Source organism: Hibiscus syriacus, unplaced genomic scaffold, assembly GCF_006381635.1.
Source record: "Hibiscus syriacus cultivar Baekdansim isolate YM2019G1 unplaced genomic scaffold, ASM638163v2 tig00002826_pilon, whole genome shotgun sequence".
NCBI classification, from domain to species: domain Eukaryota; kingdom Viridiplantae; phylum Streptophyta; class Magnoliopsida; order Malvales; family Malvaceae; genus Hibiscus; species Hibiscus syriacus.
The window spans coordinates 39,057-62,525 of record NW_024061946.1 but is presented as its reverse complement, the minus strand read 5'-3'; the positions used below and the strand labels follow the sequence as shown (position 1 = coordinate 62,525).

The 23,469-nt window shown below is 32.9% G+C and overlaps 2 protein-coding genes and 1 long non-coding RNA gene across 5 annotated transcripts; 2 read left to right on the top strand and 1 right to left on the bottom strand.

The window, feature by feature from the left end:
* The first annotated feature begins 463 nt into the window (after positions 1 to 463).
* LOC120151679 (floral homeotic protein DEFICIENS-like) lies at positions 464 to 2,705 on the top strand. 3 transcript variants are annotated; one of them, XM_039164075.1, is made up of 8 exons: positions 464 to 606; positions 682 to 744; positions 836 to 902; positions 996 to 1,057; positions 1,146 to 1,245; positions 2,046 to 2,087; positions 2,218 to 2,262; positions 2,348 to 2,705. In XM_039164075.1, exons 1-8 carry the CDS (start codon positions 557 to 559, stop codon positions 2,519 to 2,521), a joined length of 603 nt encoding a protein of 200 aa, XP_039020006.1. In that variant the 5' UTR covers positions 464 to 556; the 3' UTR covers positions 2,522 to 2,705. The 3 variants fall into 3 exon arrangements, with proteins under 3 accessions (XP_039020006.1, XP_039019993.1, XP_039020000.1); XM_039164069.1 differs by having other exon boundaries at positions 466 to 744; positions 2,348 to 2,426; positions 2,478 to 2,697; XM_039164062.1 differs by having other exon boundaries at positions 465 to 744; positions 2,348 to 2,697.
* LOC120151698 lies at positions 2,202 to 8,859 on the bottom strand. Its single transcript, XR_005518636.1, has 3 exons — positions 8,832 to 8,859; positions 8,537 to 8,543; positions 2,202 to 2,314 (listed from the first exon to the last, which is right to left on the bottom strand). It is a non-coding gene; the product is annotated as an uncharacterized LOC120151698 (long non-coding RNA).
* Positions 8,860 to 20,858: 11,999 nt separating this feature from the next.
* LOC120151633 (aldehyde oxidase GLOX-like) lies at positions 20,859 to 22,646 on the top strand. Its single transcript, XM_039164019.1, has one exon. It carries the CDS (start codon positions 20,868 to 20,870, stop codon positions 22,515 to 22,517), a length of 1,650 nt encoding a protein of 549 aa, XP_039019950.1. The 5' UTR covers positions 20,859 to 20,867; the 3' UTR covers positions 22,518 to 22,646.
* Positions 22,647 to 23,469: the final 823 nt, after the last annotated feature.

Here is a 23,469-nt window from a genome sequence, read left to right as displayed (position 1 = left end):
TAATACTGCTCTATCTTTAAAATTATAACACTCAAATCTTTGCATTTTTCCATTTTGGATTAAATTATATATTTTTTTCTTAATTCTTAAATTAAAAATTCAATCAATGAGTAAAACGTTAAGTATTTTAAGTGATCAAATTAAGTATTTTTTTTCAATTTTAAAAGCAATGTTACGATTTTTTGTTTAAAGGAACACCCAAAGGAAACACCGTTAACCGCCGTTAGTAACAGGGTTAGGTGAAAACTAAAAGAATGTCAAACTATAAAAAGGGAATGACGGAGAAAGACGGAAAGTGATGGTCCCCACTCTCCCGAGTCAGGAAGCATCGATATTCGGTTCAAATCAAAGGAGGGGAAAGCTCTACAATTTACCGCGTTTAACAAACCTTGAGAAGCCTTTCCATTGATTAGGCTTTGCCTTCCCATTTTTAGCAAATGGATTCCACCATCTCCTTCATTTCATTTAACTTACCTTCTTCGCTTTGTTTTTCCCTTCCCTTCATGCTCACTATACTTTCCCAGAAAAAAGAATACCAGAGAGCAAATCATCAAGCATGGCTCGAGGGAAGATCCAGATCAAGCTGATAGAGAACTCCACCAATAGGCAAGTCACGTATTCGAAGCGAAGAAACGGTCTGTTCAAGAAAGCTAATGAACTCACAGTTCTTTGCGATGCGAGAGTTTCTATCATCATGTTCTCCGCCACTGGAAAGCTCCATGAGTTTATCAGCCCTTCCACCACGTAATCTCCTCTTTTTTTAAAACCCTAGATTTCTTTTTTTTTTTAACTTACTAAGCGTATTGTTTTTTTTTCTTTTTCTAAAAATATATAGAACGAAGCAAATAATCGATCAGTACCAGAAAGCCTTGGGGATCGATATATGGAGCACCCACTACGAGGTTTTTCCCCCTTTCTTTTTCAGTTGAATTTTGATTAAAAACACCATAAACTATCTCTCCGTCACAGAGATCTTTTCTGATGTTTATGTATAGAAAATGCAAGAGCAGTTGAAGCAGCTGAAAGAGGTTAACAGGAACCTACGCATGGAGATTAGGTAAAAATAATAATAATAATGAATTAATAGTACTGATTTTTTTTTTGAAATTCCACATTTTATTTAGATTTGATGGAATGAATGGTAGGAAGAGGATGGGTGACTGTTTGAATGACTTGAGCATCGAAGATCTTCAAGGTTTGGAACAAGAGATGGATAGCTCTGTCAATCTTATTCGTGATAGAAAGGTTAGATATTTTATATCCAAATTAAGCAACTTTTCAACTAGGTTTTTTTCCTTTTAATCTTCCTTATTTGGGTTTTTACTAAGATCTGACTCTTTCTTTTCATTTTTCTTTAAAAAAAGGATTAGATTTTATTTTTAAACAAGGTAAACTGTTTATAGTTTAAGATTTTCTTTCCCATTTCCTCTCGAAAAAGTTCACACTATATACCTATATATTCAAATTTTTACAACATCAAATATTTGGCATAATACATAGTGGATCAATAGTTCAGAAAGATTGATAATAATGCTACTAGTTGATATGACACTATATATATATTAATTATTCTATACACGTACAACGAAAAAAAAACTAAAAACCCAAGTTTAAAACGCTATAATGTATTCTTATAAAAATAAAATAATAACAAAAAAATATAGCAACATCTTAAAATCACTAGTGAAATTTTAAACTTTTATATATAATAAAAACCCCATAATCAATATATCAAATAATACTTTATGTACATAAAAAATCTAATCTAAAAGAAAGATATAAGAATGTGTATGTATATATGGGTTAGGAAATGATCACCACCAATAGATTTGATAAGTTCAATCATGTTATATATTCTTAATTGCACTTATAAAATAAATAAAAAATCATGTTTAGTGTATAAACAATATTAATCATAATATACATATATTTGTACATATTTTTACTTGTATCGAGAAAGAAATATTTGTATCGAAAACAAGGGTTTCAATGGAATTTCAATTTTATTAGAGTCTAAATCTTTTATGTTTCATAATGTATGACAGTATCGTACTCTCACCAACCAGATTGATACTTCCAGAAAAAAGGTAATCGTAAACATTTGAATGTTTAAATATAAATATTTGTAAATCATTCAAAGTTACATTCTCTAGAATTTGTGAAAATATATAAAATAGTTACATCTCTTTGTTTTATTACATATCTTGCTGCATGCAGGTGAGGAATGTGGAAGAGATACACAAAAATCTCTTACATGAACTGGTAAGCACCTCCTGATTAATTAAGGACCGATTCAAAACCATTGTTTTATATGCTTTTTCTTATGTTGAGTATATGTTGTTTTAAGGATGTTCTGAAAGAAGACCCGTATGGATTAGTTGATAATGGAGGGGATTATGATACCTTAATCGGGTACCAAAATGGAGGCCCTCGTATATCGGCTCTACGCCTGCTGCCAAACCATCCTAGTCTTCACAGTGGTGGAGGATCCGATCTCACCACCTATCCCTTGCTCGATTAAAATATCTATATCTCCATCTATAAACTAAGTCCACATGCGATATTAACTATATGATATTGCTATCAAAATAGAATTGGTGTGTACCATTATACTTAAGCTAAAATTCTCGCCACTTTTATTATGCAACTTTGGTGTTTCCTATCTGTTTCTTACTTGATATTAGAGATTACATATTTTATGACTATCTGAATGCTTTCGACTCCGTTGTTTTTCAACTGCATGCCATGAAATCTTGTGCTAAATATATATTCAGATGTATGTATAAAATTATTTTGTCCCGATTTTATTATCATATACTGATTTTTTTTCTTTGTTTTAGAAAGAAATGTTTTTAAGTCAGTATGTTTTGGTAGTGTTCATGGTATTTTACTTTTATTTTTTTGGGTATTGATCCGCTGCAATTGATTTGGACTGATTTATTTGTCAGTGATGTTGTTTTTAGGTCAGTGTGCTAAGGTCGTGACTTCATGATGTATTACTTGTATTTTTAATCTTCGTTTCGAAATGTAATTCGATGTTTGATTTTGTGTTTATTCTTATTTGAAGCATCGATTGACGAACTTGTAGTCTTTGATCAATTTTATTTAGTTTAAAAAAATTATATTTGTTGTGTGAAAAAAAATATTATAAGACATGTGATATAGAATTATTAAAATGATAGTTTATTTCTTGAAAAATTAATTTTTTTTGGTGGAAAATTAAGAAAACAAGTTTAAGATTTGGCGCAATTTTTTGTTTCAATTTTCATAAAATCAAATCGACTCGAAAAAATTTCAAATTCAAGTCGAGTTATAAAATATAACTCAAAATTTTTTGTAATTAATAGATTGATTTTAAAGTTTGTATCGAGTCCATCGACTCTGTATGATATATGCATATGACATGGAAAAAATATGAACAAATATATGTGTATTGTATATATTACAGAAAATCATTTAAATTGAAAGCAAATAGTATCATAATATTATAAATATTTACAATTAAATTTAAACTGAAAATTGAACAAATCGACTTGAACAAAAAAATTAAATCAAATTTGAGTTATAAAATAGAATTCGTCAACTCAAATAATTCAATTTTCTTTTACTCGAATCGGAAACGCTCACCCCTAAGAAAAATACCTTAGATTGAATAAATATATGTTGGTGTCATTTAAGAAGGCAAAAGGTTGGCCTTAAATTTGCCCTGAGCGATGTTAAGTCTGTAAAGAAACAAGGCAAATGGGCAGGGCAGGTCAGGAGAATTGTGGAGCGTGGCCGAGTGGGGAATCCCATGGTCGCATCATTTTGCTGTCCAATAAAAACGAATAACATATCTTCTCGATTGGAATAAGAGTTAAGTCCTGCTGGTACAACTGAACTCTATTAGGAAACACAGGAAAACTAGGGCATTTATTCGCCTCCACCATGTAATGCTGGCTATTCCCATATATTTTCTTTAATCATAAAGAAGTAAAGAGGTTAAACAAAGTTAGGCATACAAAAATCGATAATACATTGAATAAGATAGAGAATGAGAGCTTCACTAGAGTATAAGCTAATCAGTTGTTATCTCATGGAATTCTTTGAAAATCGATAATACATTCTCTCTTATGAATATTATCAATAGCACGAGCCAAAGATATTAGAGAAGAACTAGTTGTTGGATCGAGAATCATTTGGATTGCATGTGCACAATCTGATTGTATTTACAAGAGTTCAAAATCATTATCCCACACCAGACACATACCAGAAAAATACCCATAATTCATCTTGTAAGGTGTTGAATATAGCAGCATTGACTGACGGTTATAATTGTACACATGTCAAAAGCTGATTGCTTAGCTGATTGCACTAGGTGGTTAGGCTGGTGTGAAGTTGTTAGGATTATTAGATGGTTAAGTAGTTGCTTAAGCAAGCAAGCTACATGGTCTTTACAGCGCTATATATAGAGCACGTTTGCTTCATTGTAAAGTGATATGGTTTTATCAATTGAATAAAGAAGTTCTTTAAGCTTTCTTTTTAATTCCCAATATGGTATCATTCGCTAAAGGTTCTGGCTCCTAGTTTCCATTTGTGGTGATGGTTCTTGACAGTTTGACTCTCTCCTCAGCCTCTGGAGGTTGTTTGGTGGTGCGGTCAATCATGTTCACTAACAAGAAGGTGGACGTTTCTTGGGCGAGATTAATTTCTTGCTTTGGAAGCAGCAGGTGTTGTTCACTATTTGCAGTCATCACCTAGAGCGGCTGTTGAATGGTTCGATGCCAGCGCCACCGGAAACCATTGTTTATCAAAATGGTGAGGTTGTTTTTAATGAGGCGTTTGAGGATTTTGTGGTGCAAGATAGTGCGCTAGCATCCTGGTTATTGTCTATCATTAGTCCTCAATTGTTACCTCAATTTGTTGGTGTTGAGACAACGACTACAATGTGGAGTAAGATTATTCAATTCTTTGTCAATTGTTCGACCATGATGGTGATGAATCTACTGTATAAGCTTCAATCTCTTAAAAAAGAGATGATAGCATGCGTGTCTATCTCACTCGTGTTAAGGAAGTGTACGATGCGCTTGAGTCATGTGGCAGTCATGTTGCTCCAGTTGAACAGACTGAGAGTGTGTTAAAAGGTTTACCTCATGAATATCAGCCATTTATTGCCATTATAACCACCATGCATGAAACTCTCACTTTTGACGTTTTTAGCAACATGTTGATTGATGCTGAAACTCAGTTGGCTAGCTTTGATTTTCCAGTAGACAATCTTTCGATTAATGCTCATATTGCACAGGTGACAAATCATCATATCTTCGATTTCGTATCTGCTCAGGATTTTAATCGCAAATCATACTCTGGTTCTTCAGGTGGTCGATCTGGTGGTCGTGGTAGAGGTCGTCCACGACTCTATGGCAAGGTTGGTCATCTGGTTTAACAGTGTTAGTATCGATTTTATCGTGACTTTCTTGGTGATGGTAGTGGCACTGCACGTTATAAATCTGGTCCTAGCAACGCTAATTTTATTGAAAATGTTCAATATGACTGTTGTGCAAACACTAGTGAATGACGATCCACTGAGTCTCCTCAAGGTAACGTCATGTTTACCTTTCGTGAGCATTAGGCGGTTGATTCTAGTGCCACACATATTGTGACTCCTGATGTTACCAAGATTGCTCCGGACCAAGTAACCTTTTAATTGGTAATGGTGTTCCTCTTGATGTACAAATTGTTGGTAATGTTTTCTTGTCTTCTCGCTCACAACCGTTGATGTTGAATGATATTTTGCATGTGCCTAAGATAACTAAGAATATCCTCTTGATGTCCAAGCTTGCTAGGGACAATCGTGTCTTCTTTGAGTTTTGAGCTGATAATTGTTATGTTTGTGATGAAGTTACTGGTTGCATTCTTATTCGAGGCAACCAGTGTGGTGGCCTTTACTCCTTTGCACTGGCTGATGGCTCGACCTTCTGAGATCCTGCTAGTGTTAGTGTAGGTAATGCTCCTGATTTATCTGAGTTTTGGCATAGGAACTTGGGTCATCATTCGTTTAATACTTTGAAGATTGTTTGTAATCGTTTGTATGTACATATTTCAAATGATTCTAATAAAAATTTTGTTGCTTGTTGTGTTGGGAAAAGCCATAAGTTGCCCTTTGATTCCTCTCAAACTGTGTATAGTGAACCTTTTCAACTTGTTTTCTCAGATTTGTGCGATCCCGCACCTACTCCTTCTAATGGGTTTAGGTACTATGTTTCCTTTTTTGATGCTGCACTTGTCATACTTGGTTGTACTTGCTGCAAGATAAGTCTCAAGCTATGACTGTGTTTCAGTTATTTAAGAGTATGGTTGCCACTCAATTTGCTTTACCCATTAAAGTCATTAAAAGTGATTGGGGTAGTGAATATAGACCACTAACTAGTCTTCTGGCCAAAGAGAGAATTGTTCATCGTGTAACATGTCCACACATGCCTAAAAAATGGGGTTATGGAGAGAGAGCATGGCCACTTGATTTAGCTAGTTCTCGTTCTGTTGGCTCAGGCTTCTCTACCCTTGAAGTTCTAGTCTTATGCAATAGTCATTACTGTGTATCCTATAATAGACTTTCTACAAGAGTGTTACAGGGTGTTTCTCCATTTAAAAAGTTATTTCATAAGCAGACTGATTATAAGTTCATGAAAGTGTTTGGTTGTCGATGTTTCCCTCATTTGTGATTGTTTCACAAGCACAAGCTTATGTTTTGATCCCATGAGTGTACATTTTTAGGGTACAACCCTCAGCAAAAAGGATTTCAATGTCTTGCTCCTGATGGACGGGTCTATATCTCTCGTCATGTGAAGTTTGATGAAATGGTCTTTCCTTTTTCAGCTTCATCCTCACATCCCTTAAGTTCTACCTCTGGCCAAAAGGTTCCTGTGTTAGATGTGGTCATGCATTCACAAATTTTACGTGTGCCTAGGGTTTTTACACGTGTGCAAGTTTCTCCTATGGTATCACCTACTAATGCTAGTCCTCCTGCTATTCCTTTTGATTCAGTTTTACCATATGGTGAGGACATATCTATTGTTCCTTTTCAAGAATTTTTACATGTACATGTTGATTATGCATCTGATGTGGGGTCTTGCAATGAGTCTCGGGTGCTTGAACATCCGATTCTTGCTCCATTATCCACTTCACAGTCATCCGGTGTGGTCAATATTCATCCTATGTGCACTCGAAGTAAGGCTGACATTTTCAAGCCTAAAGTATTTCTTAGTAGTCTGGATGAGTTGGTTCCTGACACTGTTTATGAGGTTTTTTGGTCTGATAAGTGGACTACAACTGTTCATGATGAGCTTTCTGCTCTCTAGAAGAATGACATCTAGACTTTGGTTAAATTTTCAGATGGGAGGACTGTTGTCGGGTGTAAGTGGCTTTTTAAGCTTAAGAAGAATGCATATGGCATTGTGCAAAGGCATAAATCTCGTCTGGTTGCCAAGGGTTATTCTCAGGTGCCCGTTTAAGATTTCCAAGAAACTTATAGTCTTGTGGTTTGGTTTTCCATAGTCAATGTTGTGTTGTCCTTGGTTGTCTCGAAGATGTGGGCACTTCGACAGGTTGATGTGAATAATGTTTTTCTCAATAGCGGGTTGTGTGAAGATGTTTTTATACAATAACCAACTGGGTTTGAAGTATCTGCTTCTGATGGTACTCCACTAGTTTTTAAGATTCAGAAAACTCTTTATGGCATGAGACAAACGCCACGCAATTGGCATACTAGGCTTCATGATAGTTTACTTGCATTAGGGTTTCAAAAATCCAAAACAGATTGCTCCATTTTTGTTGCTGGTTAGGTTGGTGTTCGTACATTTGTTTTTGTTATGGGAATGATTAGAATGAATGGAAATGAGTTGTAGGTGGTGAAACCAAGCTTGAAATAAAACCTTTGAGTCCATTAAGGAAATTCTTTAAAAGTTTTGGCCTTAAGGAAGAAAAATAGGAAAATTTATACAAAATTCTCTTTAAGTCTTAGAATGGATGTAAGAAAGATTTCATGTGACTGGAATTAAGTTTTGGATCAAATTGGAGTAATGTTAAGTTTATGAGACTAATTTGCAAAGTTTGGGAAATTAAAGGATTAAGATGTGAATTTTTGAAAATTTAAGTATTGTGCTCGAAATTTTGTTAGGATGTTGAATTGGGGTTAAATTAGAAAATAGTATGAGATTAAGGATCAATTTGAAGGCTTGGTAAAACACTAGTAATAAAATGATAAAAAAACAATGTTATCAAAACCGGACCGGATCGACCGATTCGACCGGTTAAACTGAGAATCGGTTTCTTGTCTGGTCCAGTCAGTCTCCAAAACCAGTTTTGCAATGAACCGATAGAACCGGTTTGGAACCAGCAAAATCGGTGTGAACTGGCGGTTCAAACAGTTCACACGGTTCTATTTTTTTAAAAAAATTAAACCAAACGATATCGTTTGTTATGATTTTTTCAGCCCCAAATTTATTTTCTGATTTTGCATGTGTTAAACCATTTTCACGAATGTTTGCAAGCGATGAACCCTATCCCTTTTCCACTTTGGTTTCCTTTATCACCGTTCCCTCAAGTTCAAAGTGATGATATGGAGTTTCAAGTTCAAAGTGGTGATGGTGGTGGTAGTTCAACTAATGAAGAAGTTTTCCCCAATATTTTGGAATTTGAGGGAATCAATTTCAATGAATATTATGATGATTGATACTTGTATCAATTATGTATTTTTATATAGTTATTGATGAATTTCATTAGGTATTGACCTTAAATATTATGTTGTAGTTGATTTGAATCATTTTGTTTCACTTGATATTATGGTATTTAACTTATATATGTTATGACTTGTGATATTTTTATACCTTTTAATATTGTGAACATAAAAAGAGTGTTATATATATATATATATATTAATATTACTTTGAATATTATGTAAAATTTAAAAAAAAAAATTTATATAAATCGGTTCAACCGCAGTTTAACCACGGTTGAACCAGTTAACCAGTACCTTCACCGGTTTAAGGTTCAATACAGTTTTAAAAACATTGATAAAAAAATATAAAGTTGGAAGTTGTGAAGAATGGTGAATATGGTGATTAATTTAAGATTTAAAGTGATCATGAAGGGATTAATTTGAGGAGAATAGATATAATTGATTAAAATTATAGAAATTATTATCTAATATATTATGGTTGTTTTTTTAGTAAATGCATATTTATATGTTAGTTAGATACTAACATATATCTTGAACTTTTATTTGTTCGGATAAATTAATTCTCTTATAGACTGTGATCACAAATCAAGTCAAAGCGAGCAAAAAGAAAGAGTCAAAGGATCGGAGTGAAAGCAAAACCGACACTAAATTTACTAGTGAGGTAAAGGTGAGTGCATTTAATTCGTGTTTGAGTTATCGTACAAATATTGGCTTGCGATGAGCCAGTGACAGAGTTACCAAAGTAAAAAGTGACTCCTAATGTTGTGAATTGTGATTCTAGTCTAAAGGTTCATTTATTAAGCCTACAAAATTATGAAATTTAGCAAAGGATGCTAATTAAGGAAAGTTGTCTAGAAATTTAAATTTGAACAGTAAGTTTAGAAATTCATCATAAATTATAAAGAATTAATTAGAGAATGATATCTATACCGTTAGATTCTTATATCAATCTAGTTTTGTTTAAACAAATGGTGACTGATTTCGAGATGTACACAAATAGATATGAATTTTTAATCAGTGATAGATCAGAAAATAGGACAGCAGAATTCTGCCGAAACAACTTCTATTAGTCAATTTGAAAAATCACTATAAATTGTACAAGTGGAACTAGACAGAGTGCCTTATATGGTTAGAATCGTATTCGAGACTAGTTTTCATTACTGCAAACAAAATAATTTTTTAGTAATTATTAAAAAATAATATTTATTTGAAGATAGTGCAAAATGACAGAATATAGAATTTTGATCAAATGTATATTGAAAGTAGTGAAAGGAAAGGATTTAAATCTAAAGCTTAGTGAGGCTTATATTTTGATTTTAAATAATAGTAATAAAGTGTTAAAGTGAATCCAGAAGGACGACTTGCGATAAGTCAACTTCATTTTATTTTCTAGTATGATTTATAAATTTTCAGTATGGAATATTTCTATAATATTTTGTTTTATCAAGTTTTATGAATGCTTTTGGGTATGAACTGCCCAAGTATGATATTTAAGAGGATGAATTCTAAATGTTTACAGTTATCAGATGATTTTTAGTGATCCTATGATTTCAGTTATCAGATGATTTACAGTAATCAAATAATTATAAGACCAGATATTTCACAGTTATCAGATATAAAATAATAAATGATTCTATGATAATAAGGATAAGCCCATTGTATGTTGCATTGAGAACCGTAGGTACATTTGGCAAGCCATTAAGTGAGTGCTTATCAATTCAGATTTAGTACATTCGTGTATCAATGTTCAGTTATCAGTTCAGCTTTGGTACATTCGTGTATCAATGTTCAATATCGTTGGTGCTCATTCAGGTTATGATTGCACTGAAGTGAATCATATCTCAATTTCAGTTATGATTCGACACCGTGTTGTGCCTAATGTGCACCTTAAACTCACGTACCTTATATTCTCTTACATATATATTGGGCTATAATAGTAAATGTGAAAGTTATGACAGTATGTGAAAAAAAGGAACATAGACTTGAAAAGAAAGTTTTGAAATATGTTTGAATGAAAAGAAAAAAAGTTATTTATGATATTCGATGTTGACTTACATGATTTTTGATAAAATCATGAGATGATGATTTTTCAGGTTTTTCAGAAGGAAAAACAACTTGACCATCCCGGTTTGAAGTATAATGTTTTTATTTAAATTACAATTTGTTTCTTATTTTTATGAAATTTATGGTTTTATATCACTTTAATTATATTTCTGTCTCGCTAAGTTTTAGTTAGCGCGTGATGATTTTCATGCATAGGTTCGAATAAAGTAGAGGTCTTGAAGTAAGGAGCTTGTCAGCATCTTATGCAAATTCAAACCTACCGACAATATCAGTAAGACATCTTAACTTTGACTTATTAGTGGCATGTATATTATATTTGTTGGGTTGCCTTATTTAATTTATTTTAAAAGGGTTTGTAATAGTAATTAGGGTTATTTTCTTTAGTTTTGTCTAATTTTAGTATTAATCGTATTTATGAGTGAATATTATAAATGTCATATTTAAAATGGTTTAAAACGTAGTGGAATTAGGCAATTGTATTTGGATATGAAACAACACTAAACTGCCTAATTACTGACTGACATCATATTAGTTTTCAATGATCAAATGGTGTTTTATAAATTTTTATGATAAATGAACAGCTTTTAAAGTTAAAAAGGAAATTATTAAATGAAACAAATCTTTTAAGCATTTAAGTTTAGTAGATGTCAGTTGAGTTGATGTGGCATATGTGGCTCGTATTACGAGATATATATGAGCTATGGGTGTTACATTTATTGGTATCATAGCAGTATGTTTAGTCGATTCTTGCCTAAACCAAGTTTATGTTATGTTAGAAATATGTACATGTCACTAGGATGTCAAAATTTCTGATCTGGTATGGTTTTATGATTTTATGAATGTTGTTGCTCCTTAAAAATGATATAGAAATGTATGTGTTAGATATTGAAAAGTTAAGAATTAGAGTAAAAACGTAGATAATACTAGAAATAGAATTGAGATTAGAACCGATTCAATTGGATTCAAGGAGATCTTAGTATCTCGCCCTAGTAAGGTTAGGGCTGTTAAGGATTTTTCTTTATTCTGTGGAAGATATACCCCAATTTTGATGGTCTCATATCGGATAGCTCTGATAGAATTTAGAGAGTTAAAGGTACAAGTACATGAGTTATTTTACCACAATTTTATCAGATCTAAAGTATCTCCATATGGTATATTGGTACTCTTTAGTAAAAGAAAAAAAGAATATATGTAGTTATATATAGATTACTGTCAACTGAATAAAGTGACAGTAAAGAATAAGTGCCCCTTTTCAAAGATCGATGATCGAATTGATTAGCTCAAAAGTACATCAATATTTTCGAAGATTGCTCTTCAATCAAAGTATCATTACTTAAAGATTAAAGAGTAAGATATTTTGAAGATGATTTTCAGAACTTGATATGGATATTGTGAATTCGTAGTCATGCCATTTGGATTGACTAATGCTCCAGTAGTATTTATGGATATGATGAATCGTCTGTTTCAATCGTATCTGGATCAATTCGTAGTCGTATTCATTGATGATATTTTGGTATATTCTAAGATTCAAGAAGAACATAATGCACATCTTCGTATTGTACTTCAGGTCATGCAAAATAAGAAGTTATATGTTAAGTTATTATAATGTGAATTCTGGTTGCCAGAGGTCGTTTTACTGGGCCACGTGATTTTAGCAGAATGAATCAAAGTATATCACAAGAAAGTACAAACTAAAGTGGAGTGGAAAAATCTAAAGAATGTTTCTAAAATTTGAAGCTTCTTGATATTAGCAAGTTATTATAGGAGATTCGTGAAGAATTTCTTGATGATTGCATCTTCACTTACCCAACCACTTAGGAAAGATGCACCATTTATCCCGGCTGAAAAATGTCAAGAAAGCTTCGATACACTTAAAAAGATTCTAACAGAGGCACATGTATAAATGCAACCAGAGTCGGGTAAAGATTATGTAATCTATAGTGATGCGTCCCATAATGGTTTAGGATGTGTTTTAATGCAAGAATGTAAAGTGGTAGTTTATGCTTTAAGGTAGTTAAAGGCACACGAACGGAAATTATTCGATACATGATTTAGAGTTGGTTGCGATAATGTTCTCTTTAAAGATATGGTGTCATTACGTATATGATAAGCAATGTTACAATTATACAGATTATAATAGTTTGAAATATTTTCTCATTCAGAAGGAATTAAATTTAAGGCAAAGTAGATAGATTGAGCTTCTAAAAGACTATGATGTGATTATTGGCTACCATGGGGAGAAAGTTAAAGTAGTAGCTGATGCACTTAGTTGAAAAATATTATCTTCCCTAAGCACTTTAGATGTTTAGTTTTCAATGAAAATGATAATATACTTGTTGCAGAATTGATGTTGAGAATCAGTATTGTCAAATTTGATTGAATGTATAGGAGATGATAAAGTATTTCTCAAAGTATCACCCTGGAAGAAGATTCTCCGTTTTGGACGCAAAGGAAAACTAAGTCCACGATTTATTAGGCCCTATGAGATCTTAAAAAAGAGTTGGACCGGTAGCTTATCAGTTAGCATTACCTCCAGAAATGAATAAAGTTCATAATGTTTTCCATGTTTCGATGCTTCGGAAGTATCGATCATATCATTCTCATGTCATTACACCGGAGGAAATAAAGATTCAGGTAGATATGTCATATGAGGAAGAACCAGTAAAGATTTTGGCACATGGAGTCAAAAAGCTAAGAAATAAGACAATTCCACTAGTTAAGATTCTTTGGCGTACTCATAAGGTCGAGGAAGCTGCTTAGGAAAAAGAAGAAGATATTAAAAAGCAATTTCCTCACTTGTTTGAATCAGAAACACAATGAAAATTCGAGGATGAATTTTCAAAAGAGAGGGAGAATTGTAATATCCCAAATTTTGAAATAGTGACTGGAATGTAAATTTTTAAAGTTTAGAGACTAAAATGTAAAGTTGTAAAAGTTTAAGGACTAAAAATATAAATTTCAAAATTAAATTTTCGGATTTGTGAATTAGTAGTTTAGCTCAAGACAATTAGTTTAGAGGGTTTCAGAATTTTGATCTAGAGATTGCATACAAGTTTATTAAAGGATAAAGATTAGTATATTATTCGAATAACCGGATCGAATCGGAAGATTACAAAAATTTGAAGGAAGGTAGACTTGGGTTGAAAAATTATATGGATATTTTTAATTAGTAGAATTTAAGTTGGATTGGTGTAATTTGGTGAGAATTGCACTATAAATTTAAAGAGTGCAATTTAGTGACTAAAATGAAATGTGGGAAAATTGGAGGTCAAAAAAAGAAAAATTGAGATATGAGAATTTTACAGCTTTTTAATACTATTAAAATAGAGATAAAGGAATAGAATGGGTGTAATTTTGGGAATTCATTAAGGGTAATTTTTGTATTTGGCCCTAAAGGAATAAAAAATCATTTAATTAGTTTTAAAAGTTAATAGTTGGACATTTTTTTAGAATTCTCGTGAAACTCTCTTCTTTTCTCCAACAACTGGATGAAACTTCATAGCCAAGGTAAATAAGTTTTTGTTTTTCATTTTTGGTCCATTTTAGTGAGAATTTGGACTAAAGTGTGAAATAAGAAAATGTTCTACACTTAATTCTCTACAAATTGGTATAGGTATTTCATTGTTTCATACTTAAATGGTGAAGTGGGTATTTATGGTGGATGAAGGGGAAGTTATATTTGGTTGAAATAAGATTGGATTTTGATGTAGGGAGTGTTATGGAAGCATAAACAAGTATAAAAGTTGATTAAAAATCACTAAGGGGCTAAGTTGAAAGCATTCGGTCATGGTGGGTTTGAATGAAGAAATGTTGATTTTGATTTGTTTTTGTTAAGGGAATGATTAGAATGAATGGAAATGAGTTGTAGGTGATGAAACCAAGCTTGAAATAAAAACTTTGAGGCCATTAAGGAAATTCTTTAAAAGTTTTTAAGGAAGAAAAATAGGAAAAATTATACAAAATTCTCTTTAAGGATTAGAATGGATGTAGGAATGATTTCATGTGACTAGAATTAAGTTTTGGATCAAATTGGAGTAATGTTAAGTTTATGAGACTAATTTGCAAAGTTTGGGAAATTAGAGGATTAAGATGAGAATTTTTGAAAATTAAGTATTGTGCTGGAAATTTTGTTAGAATATTGAATTGGGGTTAAATTAGAAAATAGTGTGAGATTAAGGATCAATTTGAAGGCTTGTGAAAAGACTAGTAATGAAATAATAAAAAATATAAAGTTGAAGTGCTAAGTTGGAAGTTGTGAAGATTGGTGAATATGGTGATTAATTTAAGATTTAAAGTGATCATGAAGGGATTAATTTGAGGAGAAGAGATATAATTGATTAAAATTATAGAAATTATTATCGAATATATTATAGTTGTTTTTTTTAGTAAATGCATATTTATATGTTAGTTAGATACTAACATATATCTTGAACTTTTATTTGTTTGGATAAATTAATTCTCGTATAGACTGTGATCACAAATCAAGTCAAAGTGAGCAAAAAGAAAGAGACAAAGGATCGGAGTGAAAGCAAAATCGATACTAAATTTACTAGTGAGGCAAAAGTGAGTGCATTTAATTCGTGTTTGAGTTATCGTACAAATATTGGCTTGCGATGAGCCAGTGACAGAGTTACTACAGTAAAAAGTGACTCCTAATGTTATGTGAATTATGATTCTAGTCTAAAGGTTCATTTATTAAGCTTACAAAATTATGAAATTTAGCAAAGGATGCTAATTAAGGAAAGTTGTCTAAAATTTTGAATGTGGACAGTTAGTTTAGAAATTCACCATAAATTATAAAGAATTAATTAGAGAACGATCTCTATACCGTTAGATTCTTATATCAGTCTAGTTTCCTTTAAAACAAACGGTGACTGATTTCGAGATGTACACAAATATATATGAATTTTTAATCAGTGATAGATTAGAAAACAGGGCAGCAGAATTCTGCCGAAACAACTTTTATCAGACAACTTTGAAAATTCACTATAAATTGTACAAGTGGAACTAGACAGAGTACGTTATATGGTTAGAATCGTATTCGAGTCTAGTTTTCATTAGTGCAAACATAATAATTTTCAGTATGTAAATTAATAAAAATAATATTTGTTTGAAGATAGTGCAAACTGTCAAAATATAGAATTTTGATAAAATGTATATTGAAAGTAGTGAAAGGGAAAGGATTTAAATCTAAAGCTTAGTGAGGCTTATATTTTGATTTTAAATAATAGTAATAAAGTGTTAAAGTGAATCCAGTTTGTTTATTTGTTTTTATAGTCAAGGACGACTTGCAATAAGTCAACTTCATTTTATTTTCTAGTATGATTTATAAATTTTCAGTATGGAATATTTCTATAATATTTTTTATCAAGTTTTATGAATGATTTTGGGTATGAACTGCCCAAGTATGATATTTAAGAGGATGAATTCTAAATGTTTACAGTTATCAGATAATTTTCAGTGATCATATGATTTTCAGTTATCAGATGATTTACAGTAATCAGATAATTATAAGACCAGATATTTCACAGTTATCGAACATAGAATAATAAATGATTCTATGATAATAAGGATAAGCCCATTGTATGTTGCATTGAGAGTCATAAGTACATTTGGCATGCCATTAAGTGAGTGCTTATCAATTCAGCTTTGGTACATTCGTGTATCAATGTTCAGTTATCAGTTCAACTTTGGTACATTCTTGTATCAATGTTCAACATCGTTGGTGTTCATTCAGGTTATGATTGCACTGAAGTGCATCATATCTCAATTTCAGTTATGATTCAGTATTGTGTTGTGCCTAGTGCGCACCTTAAACTCACATACCTTATATTCTCTTACATATACATTGGCCTATAACAGTAAATGTGAAAGTTATGACAGTATGTGAAAAAAAGGAACATAGACTTGAAAAGAAAGTTTTGAAATATGTTTGACTGAACAAAACAAAAGTTATTTATGATATTCGATGTTGACTTACATGATTTTTGATAAAATCATGAGATGATGATTTTTCAGGTTTTCAGAAGGAAAAAAACTTGACCAACTCGGTTTGAAGTTTAATGTTTTTATTTAAATTACAATTTATTTCTTATATTTTTTTTGAAATTTATGGTTTTATATCACTTTAATTATATTTCTGCCTCACTAAGTTTTACTTAGTGCGTGATGATTTTCATGCGTAGTTCGAATAAAGTAGAGGTCGTGAAGTAAGGAGCTTGCCAGCATCTTATGCAAATTCAAACCTACCGACAATATCAGTAAGACATCCTAACTTTGACTTATTAGTGGCATTTACATTATATTTGTTGGGTTGCCTTATTTAATTTATTTTAAAAGGGTTTATAATAGTAATTAGGGTTATTTTCTTTAGTTTTGTCTAATTTTAGTATTAACCGTATTTATGAGTAAATATTATAAATGTTATATTTTAAATGGTTTAAAACGCATCGAAATTAGGCAGTTGTATTTGGATATGAAACAGCACTGAACTGCCTAATTACTGACTGAAATCATATTAGTTTTCAATTATCAAATGATGTTTTATAAATTTTTATGATTAATGAACAAGCTTTTAAAGTTAAAAAGGAAATTATTAAATAAAACAAAATTTTTAAGCATTTAAGTTTAGAAGATGCCAGTTGAGTTGATGTGACATATATAGCTCATATTACGAGATATATGAGCTATGGGTTTTACATTTCTTGGGCATCGAGATTAAACGGTGTGCAGACTCTATTGTATTGAGTTAGAAGAAGTTTATGTTGGATTTGCTAACAAAAACGAAAATGGATCAAGTCACGCCAACTAATTTTCCTATGGTTGTGGCTAATAAGATGTCTAAGGATGTAGGCAATCCTTTAGTTGATGCACATGAGTTTCGTAGCATTATTGGTTCACTACTGTATGTGTGTCATACTTGACCTGATATAGCTCTCAGTGTGAGCAAGGTTGTTTAATACATGCAAGCCCCTTGTGTGTCTCATCTTCTGGCAGTTAGGAGAATTCTTCGATACTTGAGAGGCACGTTGAATTATGGCTTGACTTTCACACCTGCTAGTTATGACCTTCAAGTTACTACATTTATTGATGCAGACTGGGGTGGTGATATGGATGATAGACGATCGATGTCTGATCATTGTGTTTTTATTGGAAATTTTTTAGTGTCCTAGTTATCAAGAAAACAGAAGATTGTTTCAAGATCAACCATGGAAGCTGAGTATAAAAGTATTGTTAATGTTGCTGCAGAAGTAACGTGTAACAATGTTTTGCTTGCAGATCTAGGTGAAGTTCAGGTCACACTGCCTATCATCTGGTGTGACAATTCTGGTTCTATTGCAATGAGTGCCAATCCAGTTTATCATGCACATTCCTAGCATGTTGATCTCGATGTGCATTTCATTCGCTAGAAAGTTACTGCTAAACAATTACAAGTTTAATATGTGCCAGCGTTTCATCATATTGCAGATGGTTTTACTAAACCATTGGCTCGAGGTGCTTTTGATATTTTTCGCGAACGAGTGAATGTTCAACTGGTTGAAAACAACTAAAAAGCAGAGGAAATGTTGAATATAGAAGCATTGACTGACGGTTATAATTGTAGACATGTCAAAAGCTTATTACTTAGTTGACTGCAATAGGTGATTATGCAGGTGTGAGGTTGTTAGGATTGTTAGACAGTTAAGTAGCTACCTAAGCAAGCAAGCTACATGATCATTAAAGTGCTATATATAGAGCACATTTGCTTCATTGTAAAGTGATCTGGTTTTATCAATTGAATAAAGAATTTCTTTAAGCTTTCTTTCTAATTTCTCAATATAAGGCAATAGTAATTCCAATATATTTATGAAATCCTATGAATTCAGTTACCTTAAGGTCACGAACAAGACCACCATTGAAACAAAACTTGAGTCGGTCGATACAGCACCATCCACATTTACATGGGCAAAACTACATTGTATGTGGGAGGGACAATTGCCCCCACCGAGATTGATGGTTTAATTGTTTTTAGGTCACTAATATTTTTAAAATCATTACAATTAAGTCATTGCCCTACTCAAAATTGGTTGGTTTAATTATATTTAGGACCCTTTCAATTTTAAAATGAAATTATATCCAGACCTCCAATTTTTATGGTCTAATTACTCTTTAGTACTCCTCAATTTTAAAATTATTATAACCCATTTAAATTTCATGGTTTATTCAATTTTAAAAACTTTATTTATTTCAAAATTAAATAACTTATTTTTCACAATTTAATCATGATTCCGTCTCTGTACATTACACAGTTCATCTCTGTTCAGGAGCTATTCCCCTATTGATTATCTCTGTTCAGGAGCTATTCCCCTATTGATTGTGATGAAGTGTGAGTGATAAATGATGCGTGTCATGGGGCTTCCATGACCTCCTAGTCTTGGTTCATAGATAAACTTGTTGGTCTAGGCCAAGACTCGGTAATTGGGCCTATTGATTTATTTGGTGATTGGTCCAAGTATTATAAATAAATTTACGTTAACATCATTAAAGATACTCAAACCGATGAATGTTGGTACAAATTATTGGAATTCAATAATTTGAGTTTGTGAGACTAAGTTTAAATTCTACTACTGTCACTCTTAGTAGGTAATCTGTAAATTTCTATGTAAATCTTAATTGAATCTTAGGTATGCTCTGACCCTGGACTGAGAGAATCACTTTTGACCTAAATTTTTTGTACAAAAAATAATAATGATGATAAGATATTCTCGTGTCACATCATTAATTTGTACCATTTACAAGAATAGAAACGATGGGAAGCTTATCCACTGTAGTCCTTCCACCAATGGCATTAACTATGCATATAAATGTCCGTGATCAAAGCATTTACTGAGAAATGGTAATGAATATAGAAAGAACCATTTTAAAAGCTTTTTTAAAAAATGAAAACACACACCCTTTGTTGTTTGTCTTATCATCTTCTGTCGTTTCGGTTGAAAAATGATGTTAGAGAAACATGAAGCCTCACTCAAGAAATAACACAGGTGTCGAACCTTTTAAAACAGGAGTTGCATGCCATCCGCAATTTTTGTGTTCTTTCTTTGTGTCACGTGGTGAAACTTTGAGATTCTTTTCCTAGTAAAAAAAACAACATAAAACCAAAGACTATATGAAATTAACCTCGCAAAACAACTAGCCGAAGAGGTATAAAATGTAATGGCAAGACATTACAAGATTCCTTAGCTTTTCAGAAGGTCCACCAATAGTTGAGGACACTTAAATTGGTGAAATCAGAAATGTAAATCCAGGGCCGCCCCCCTAGCTATGACCTGTGAGAAGTTAAAAATATTATTAGGGATTATCATGAGTTGGGTCAAATAAGGTTGTCAGATTTTTAATTCATTGAATTTCATCTAAAAAAATAGATCTCTTCACTTTTATTTAATTCAGAGTTAGGAAGGTCTCATCCGATATGAAGCACAACTTAATTTTTAAGTTAAATCTTACATTCGATTCGATGTTTAAGTCAAAACTACATTTGATCCAACCTATATATATATATATAATGATCTAGTTTAGAAAAAATAGAAAGATATATTATTACAACACTCTTTAAATATATAAATGATATTTATAACATTCTATTGGATCATGTCGATTTAGATTTTTATCATCCTAAATTTTATCAGGTTAAATTTCACAATTAAAAAAAACCGACTTAAAATCAAAACCCATCGAATAAAAATGAAATGCCCGTACAATTACCTAGATAACAATCCTTATCACTAGCCTGCGTGCGGGATTCTCAAACCTCCCTTGCTTTTCTCCAAATCCATAATTGGAGTAAATAAAAAAAATCAGGGACACACTCATTAAAAGTATGTAAAAGATTACATCATTAGAGTTTGTACAAAAGAAGAAGATTAGGTTTCTTGTTAGACAACTCTAATTCCACGCGAGGTAATTTTTTTTTTCACAAGATCATGTGATTGTTTATTTATAGGTGATTAAATCTTAATTTGCATAATTTGAGATATTGCATCCCCCTTCACGAGTTCTTAAATTATACATAGAACCAAAAGTAGATAAAGCCGTCCCCCATCAAAACAGAATGTCGGACTCAACAATTATTTTCTCAATCCTGTTCTTTCCACTTCTCTTTGCATCACAACCATGTCAGCGTATCCTCGCCTCCGCCGTCGTCGAAGGTCAATGGCAACTTCTACAAAAAAGCTTAGGCATCTCAGCCATGCATATGCAGCTCCTTAGGAACGACCGTGTAGTTATGTTTGATAGAACTGATTTTGGACTATCAAAACTGCCATTGCCTAATGGAAAATGCCGCTATGACCCAACAGACACATCTCTCAAAGTGGATTGCACTGCTCATTCACTTGAGTACGATGTTTTAACCAATAATTTCAGAGCTCTCATGGTTCAAACCGACGTTTGGTGCTCTTCAGGGGCTGTCATGCCGGATGGTAACTTGGTCCAAACCGGTGGATACAACGACGGCGAACTAAAGGTCAGGGTTTTTAGCCCATGCGGGACCTGCGATTGGCTAGAAACACCAAATGGATTGGCTGTCAAAAGATGGTATGCCTCCAACCATATCTTGCCCGATGGAAGACAAATTGTTGTCGGTGGTCGGGGACAATTTAACTACGAGTTTGTTCCTAAAACCATTACCGCCAACACGTTCAATTTGCCTTTCTTGTCGGAAACCAATGACAGAGGAGCAGAGAACAATCTCTACCCTTTTGTTTTCCTCAATGTTGATGGAAACTTGTTTATTTTCGCAAACAATCGAGCTATTTTGCTTGATTACATGAAAAACAAAGTTGTGAAGACGTATCCAACGATTTCCGGTGACGATCCTAGAAGCTATCCCAGCACTGGTTCAGCAGTTCTGCTTCCACTGAAGAACTTGAAATCGCCAGACATTCAAGCTGAAGTTTTGGTTTGTGGAGGTGCTCCAAAAGGATCTTTTTTTCAAGCTAAACGTAAGAAAGTTTTCATTGGAGCCTTGAACACTTGCGCCAGGATCAAAATAACCGACCCCAACCCACGGTGGGTGATGGAGACCATGCCTCTGGCTAGAGTTATGGGTGACATGATATTGCTTCCAAACGGTAATGTCTTGATCATCAATGGAGCTGGTGCAGGAACAGCAGGATGGGAACTTGGTCGGAACCCAGTTTTGAATCCGGTATTATACAAGCCTGATAAAGAAATCAGGACACGGTTCGAGACACAAAACCCGACAACGATTCCTCGGCTCTACCATTCTACTGCTGCATTACTTCGTGATGGCAGAGTTTTAGTTGGAGGAAGCAATCCTCACAATTTTTACAACTTCACGAACGTTCTTTTCCCTACTGAACTAAGCTTAGAAGCATTCTCTCCAACATATTTAGATGCTAAATTCAACAGCGTAAGACCAACAATCGTTGCACCAAAATCAACGTGTGGGATCAAATACGGGCAAAAGTTAACTGTTCAAGTGGTGATTGCAGGTAAAGTAGCTCAAAACCAGGTGTCTGTAACAATGGTAGCACCGCCTTTCAATACACATTCATTCTCCATGAATCAAAGGTTGCTTGAACTTGGAAATGACAAGGTGACGGCTTTGGAGAAATCTATGTACAACATTGATGTCACAATACCACATTCGGATAATATCATGCCGGCAGGGTTTTATCTTTTGTTTGTGGTCCATCAGGGCATTCCCAGCAAAGGCAATTGGGTCAAATTGCTGTAAAGAGAAAGGTCAACACTTCATATGTTCATAAAGATGTGATCCCCCGTCCATATAAGCTGACAATTTTTACTGCAGTAAAAAACATGTATCTACAAAGGATTTGTCATATGATATGAATGATGCTTTAGCTCTTCATGTTTCCGTAAAGCCGTTTGAAATAGCCAAGTAACAAGTAATGTATTAATTTATTCACACCACGCATATTTCGGCGTCCATAAGCAAAAAATGGGCATTGAAACAGCCAGTAGGGGCCATCGTGGATTTATATTTGGGACCTATCTCGATCCTTTTCATATCTAAAACACGATAGTTGCAGCTGTTTTATGTTCTTTTCTTGTTTCGGTTCTCTTACTTACAATGGCATTGATTATGGCTTTAGAATTCTCCATTATGCAGGCCTTATCTTGCACCAATGGCAATGGCTTACTTGTAGCTCCAAGATGAACCAGAAATAAAACGGGGTTTGTTCTTTGGCTCGTGTAATCCACCTACTCAAGCTTTATGTGGCTAATGTGAATAAGTATTGCACTAATCCATGAAAACTACTTTAATCACATATTCTATATATGTCAAGATGATTTAATGCAAAGACCAGTTCCTAGTTGATGCCTTCCTTGCATTTACCCTTTGTTTTAAATTATGTATCAGCTTGTGATTAATACATCAATTGTGCTTTGATTCGCTAATTTTGATCACAATCTTGAAAGTTGAATTAAATAGAATATTGAGTTTGTTTTTAGCTTTTATTTATTCATTTATTGTTGATCAAGTTCCTTTATAAGTTTAATGCGATTCTGTCCTCATCCCACCCTGAATCTACATCTAGCTAGCTTTACAATGATGATTGAGTGAATTCACATCTGCAATGGCGCTACCTGCACATGTAGGTTGTGAAATTTTGATTTTTTTTAAAATAATTAATAATAAACATTGTGGAAGAACTAAAGTCATT

What these genes read in the sequence shown, in the direction of transcription:
- LOC120151679 (XM_039164062.1), top strand. Translation starts at nt 557, where the DNA reads ATGGCTCGAGGGAAGATCCAGATCAAGCTGATAGAGAACTCCACCAAT. An exon ending in ATCTTATTCGTGATAGAAAG is followed by an intron (nt 1,246 to 2,045) that starts GTTAGATATTTT and finishes AATGTATGACAG; the next exon opens with TATCGTACTCTCACCAACCA. An exon ending in TTGATACTTCCAGAAAAAAG is followed by an intron (nt 2,088 to 2,217) that starts GTAATCGTAAAC and finishes TGCTGCATGCAG; the next exon opens with GTGAGGAATGTGGAAGAGAT.
- LOC120151633 (XM_039164019.1), top strand. Translation starts at nt 20,868, where the DNA reads ATGTCGGACTCAACAATTATTTTCTCAATCCTGTTCTTTCCACTTCTC.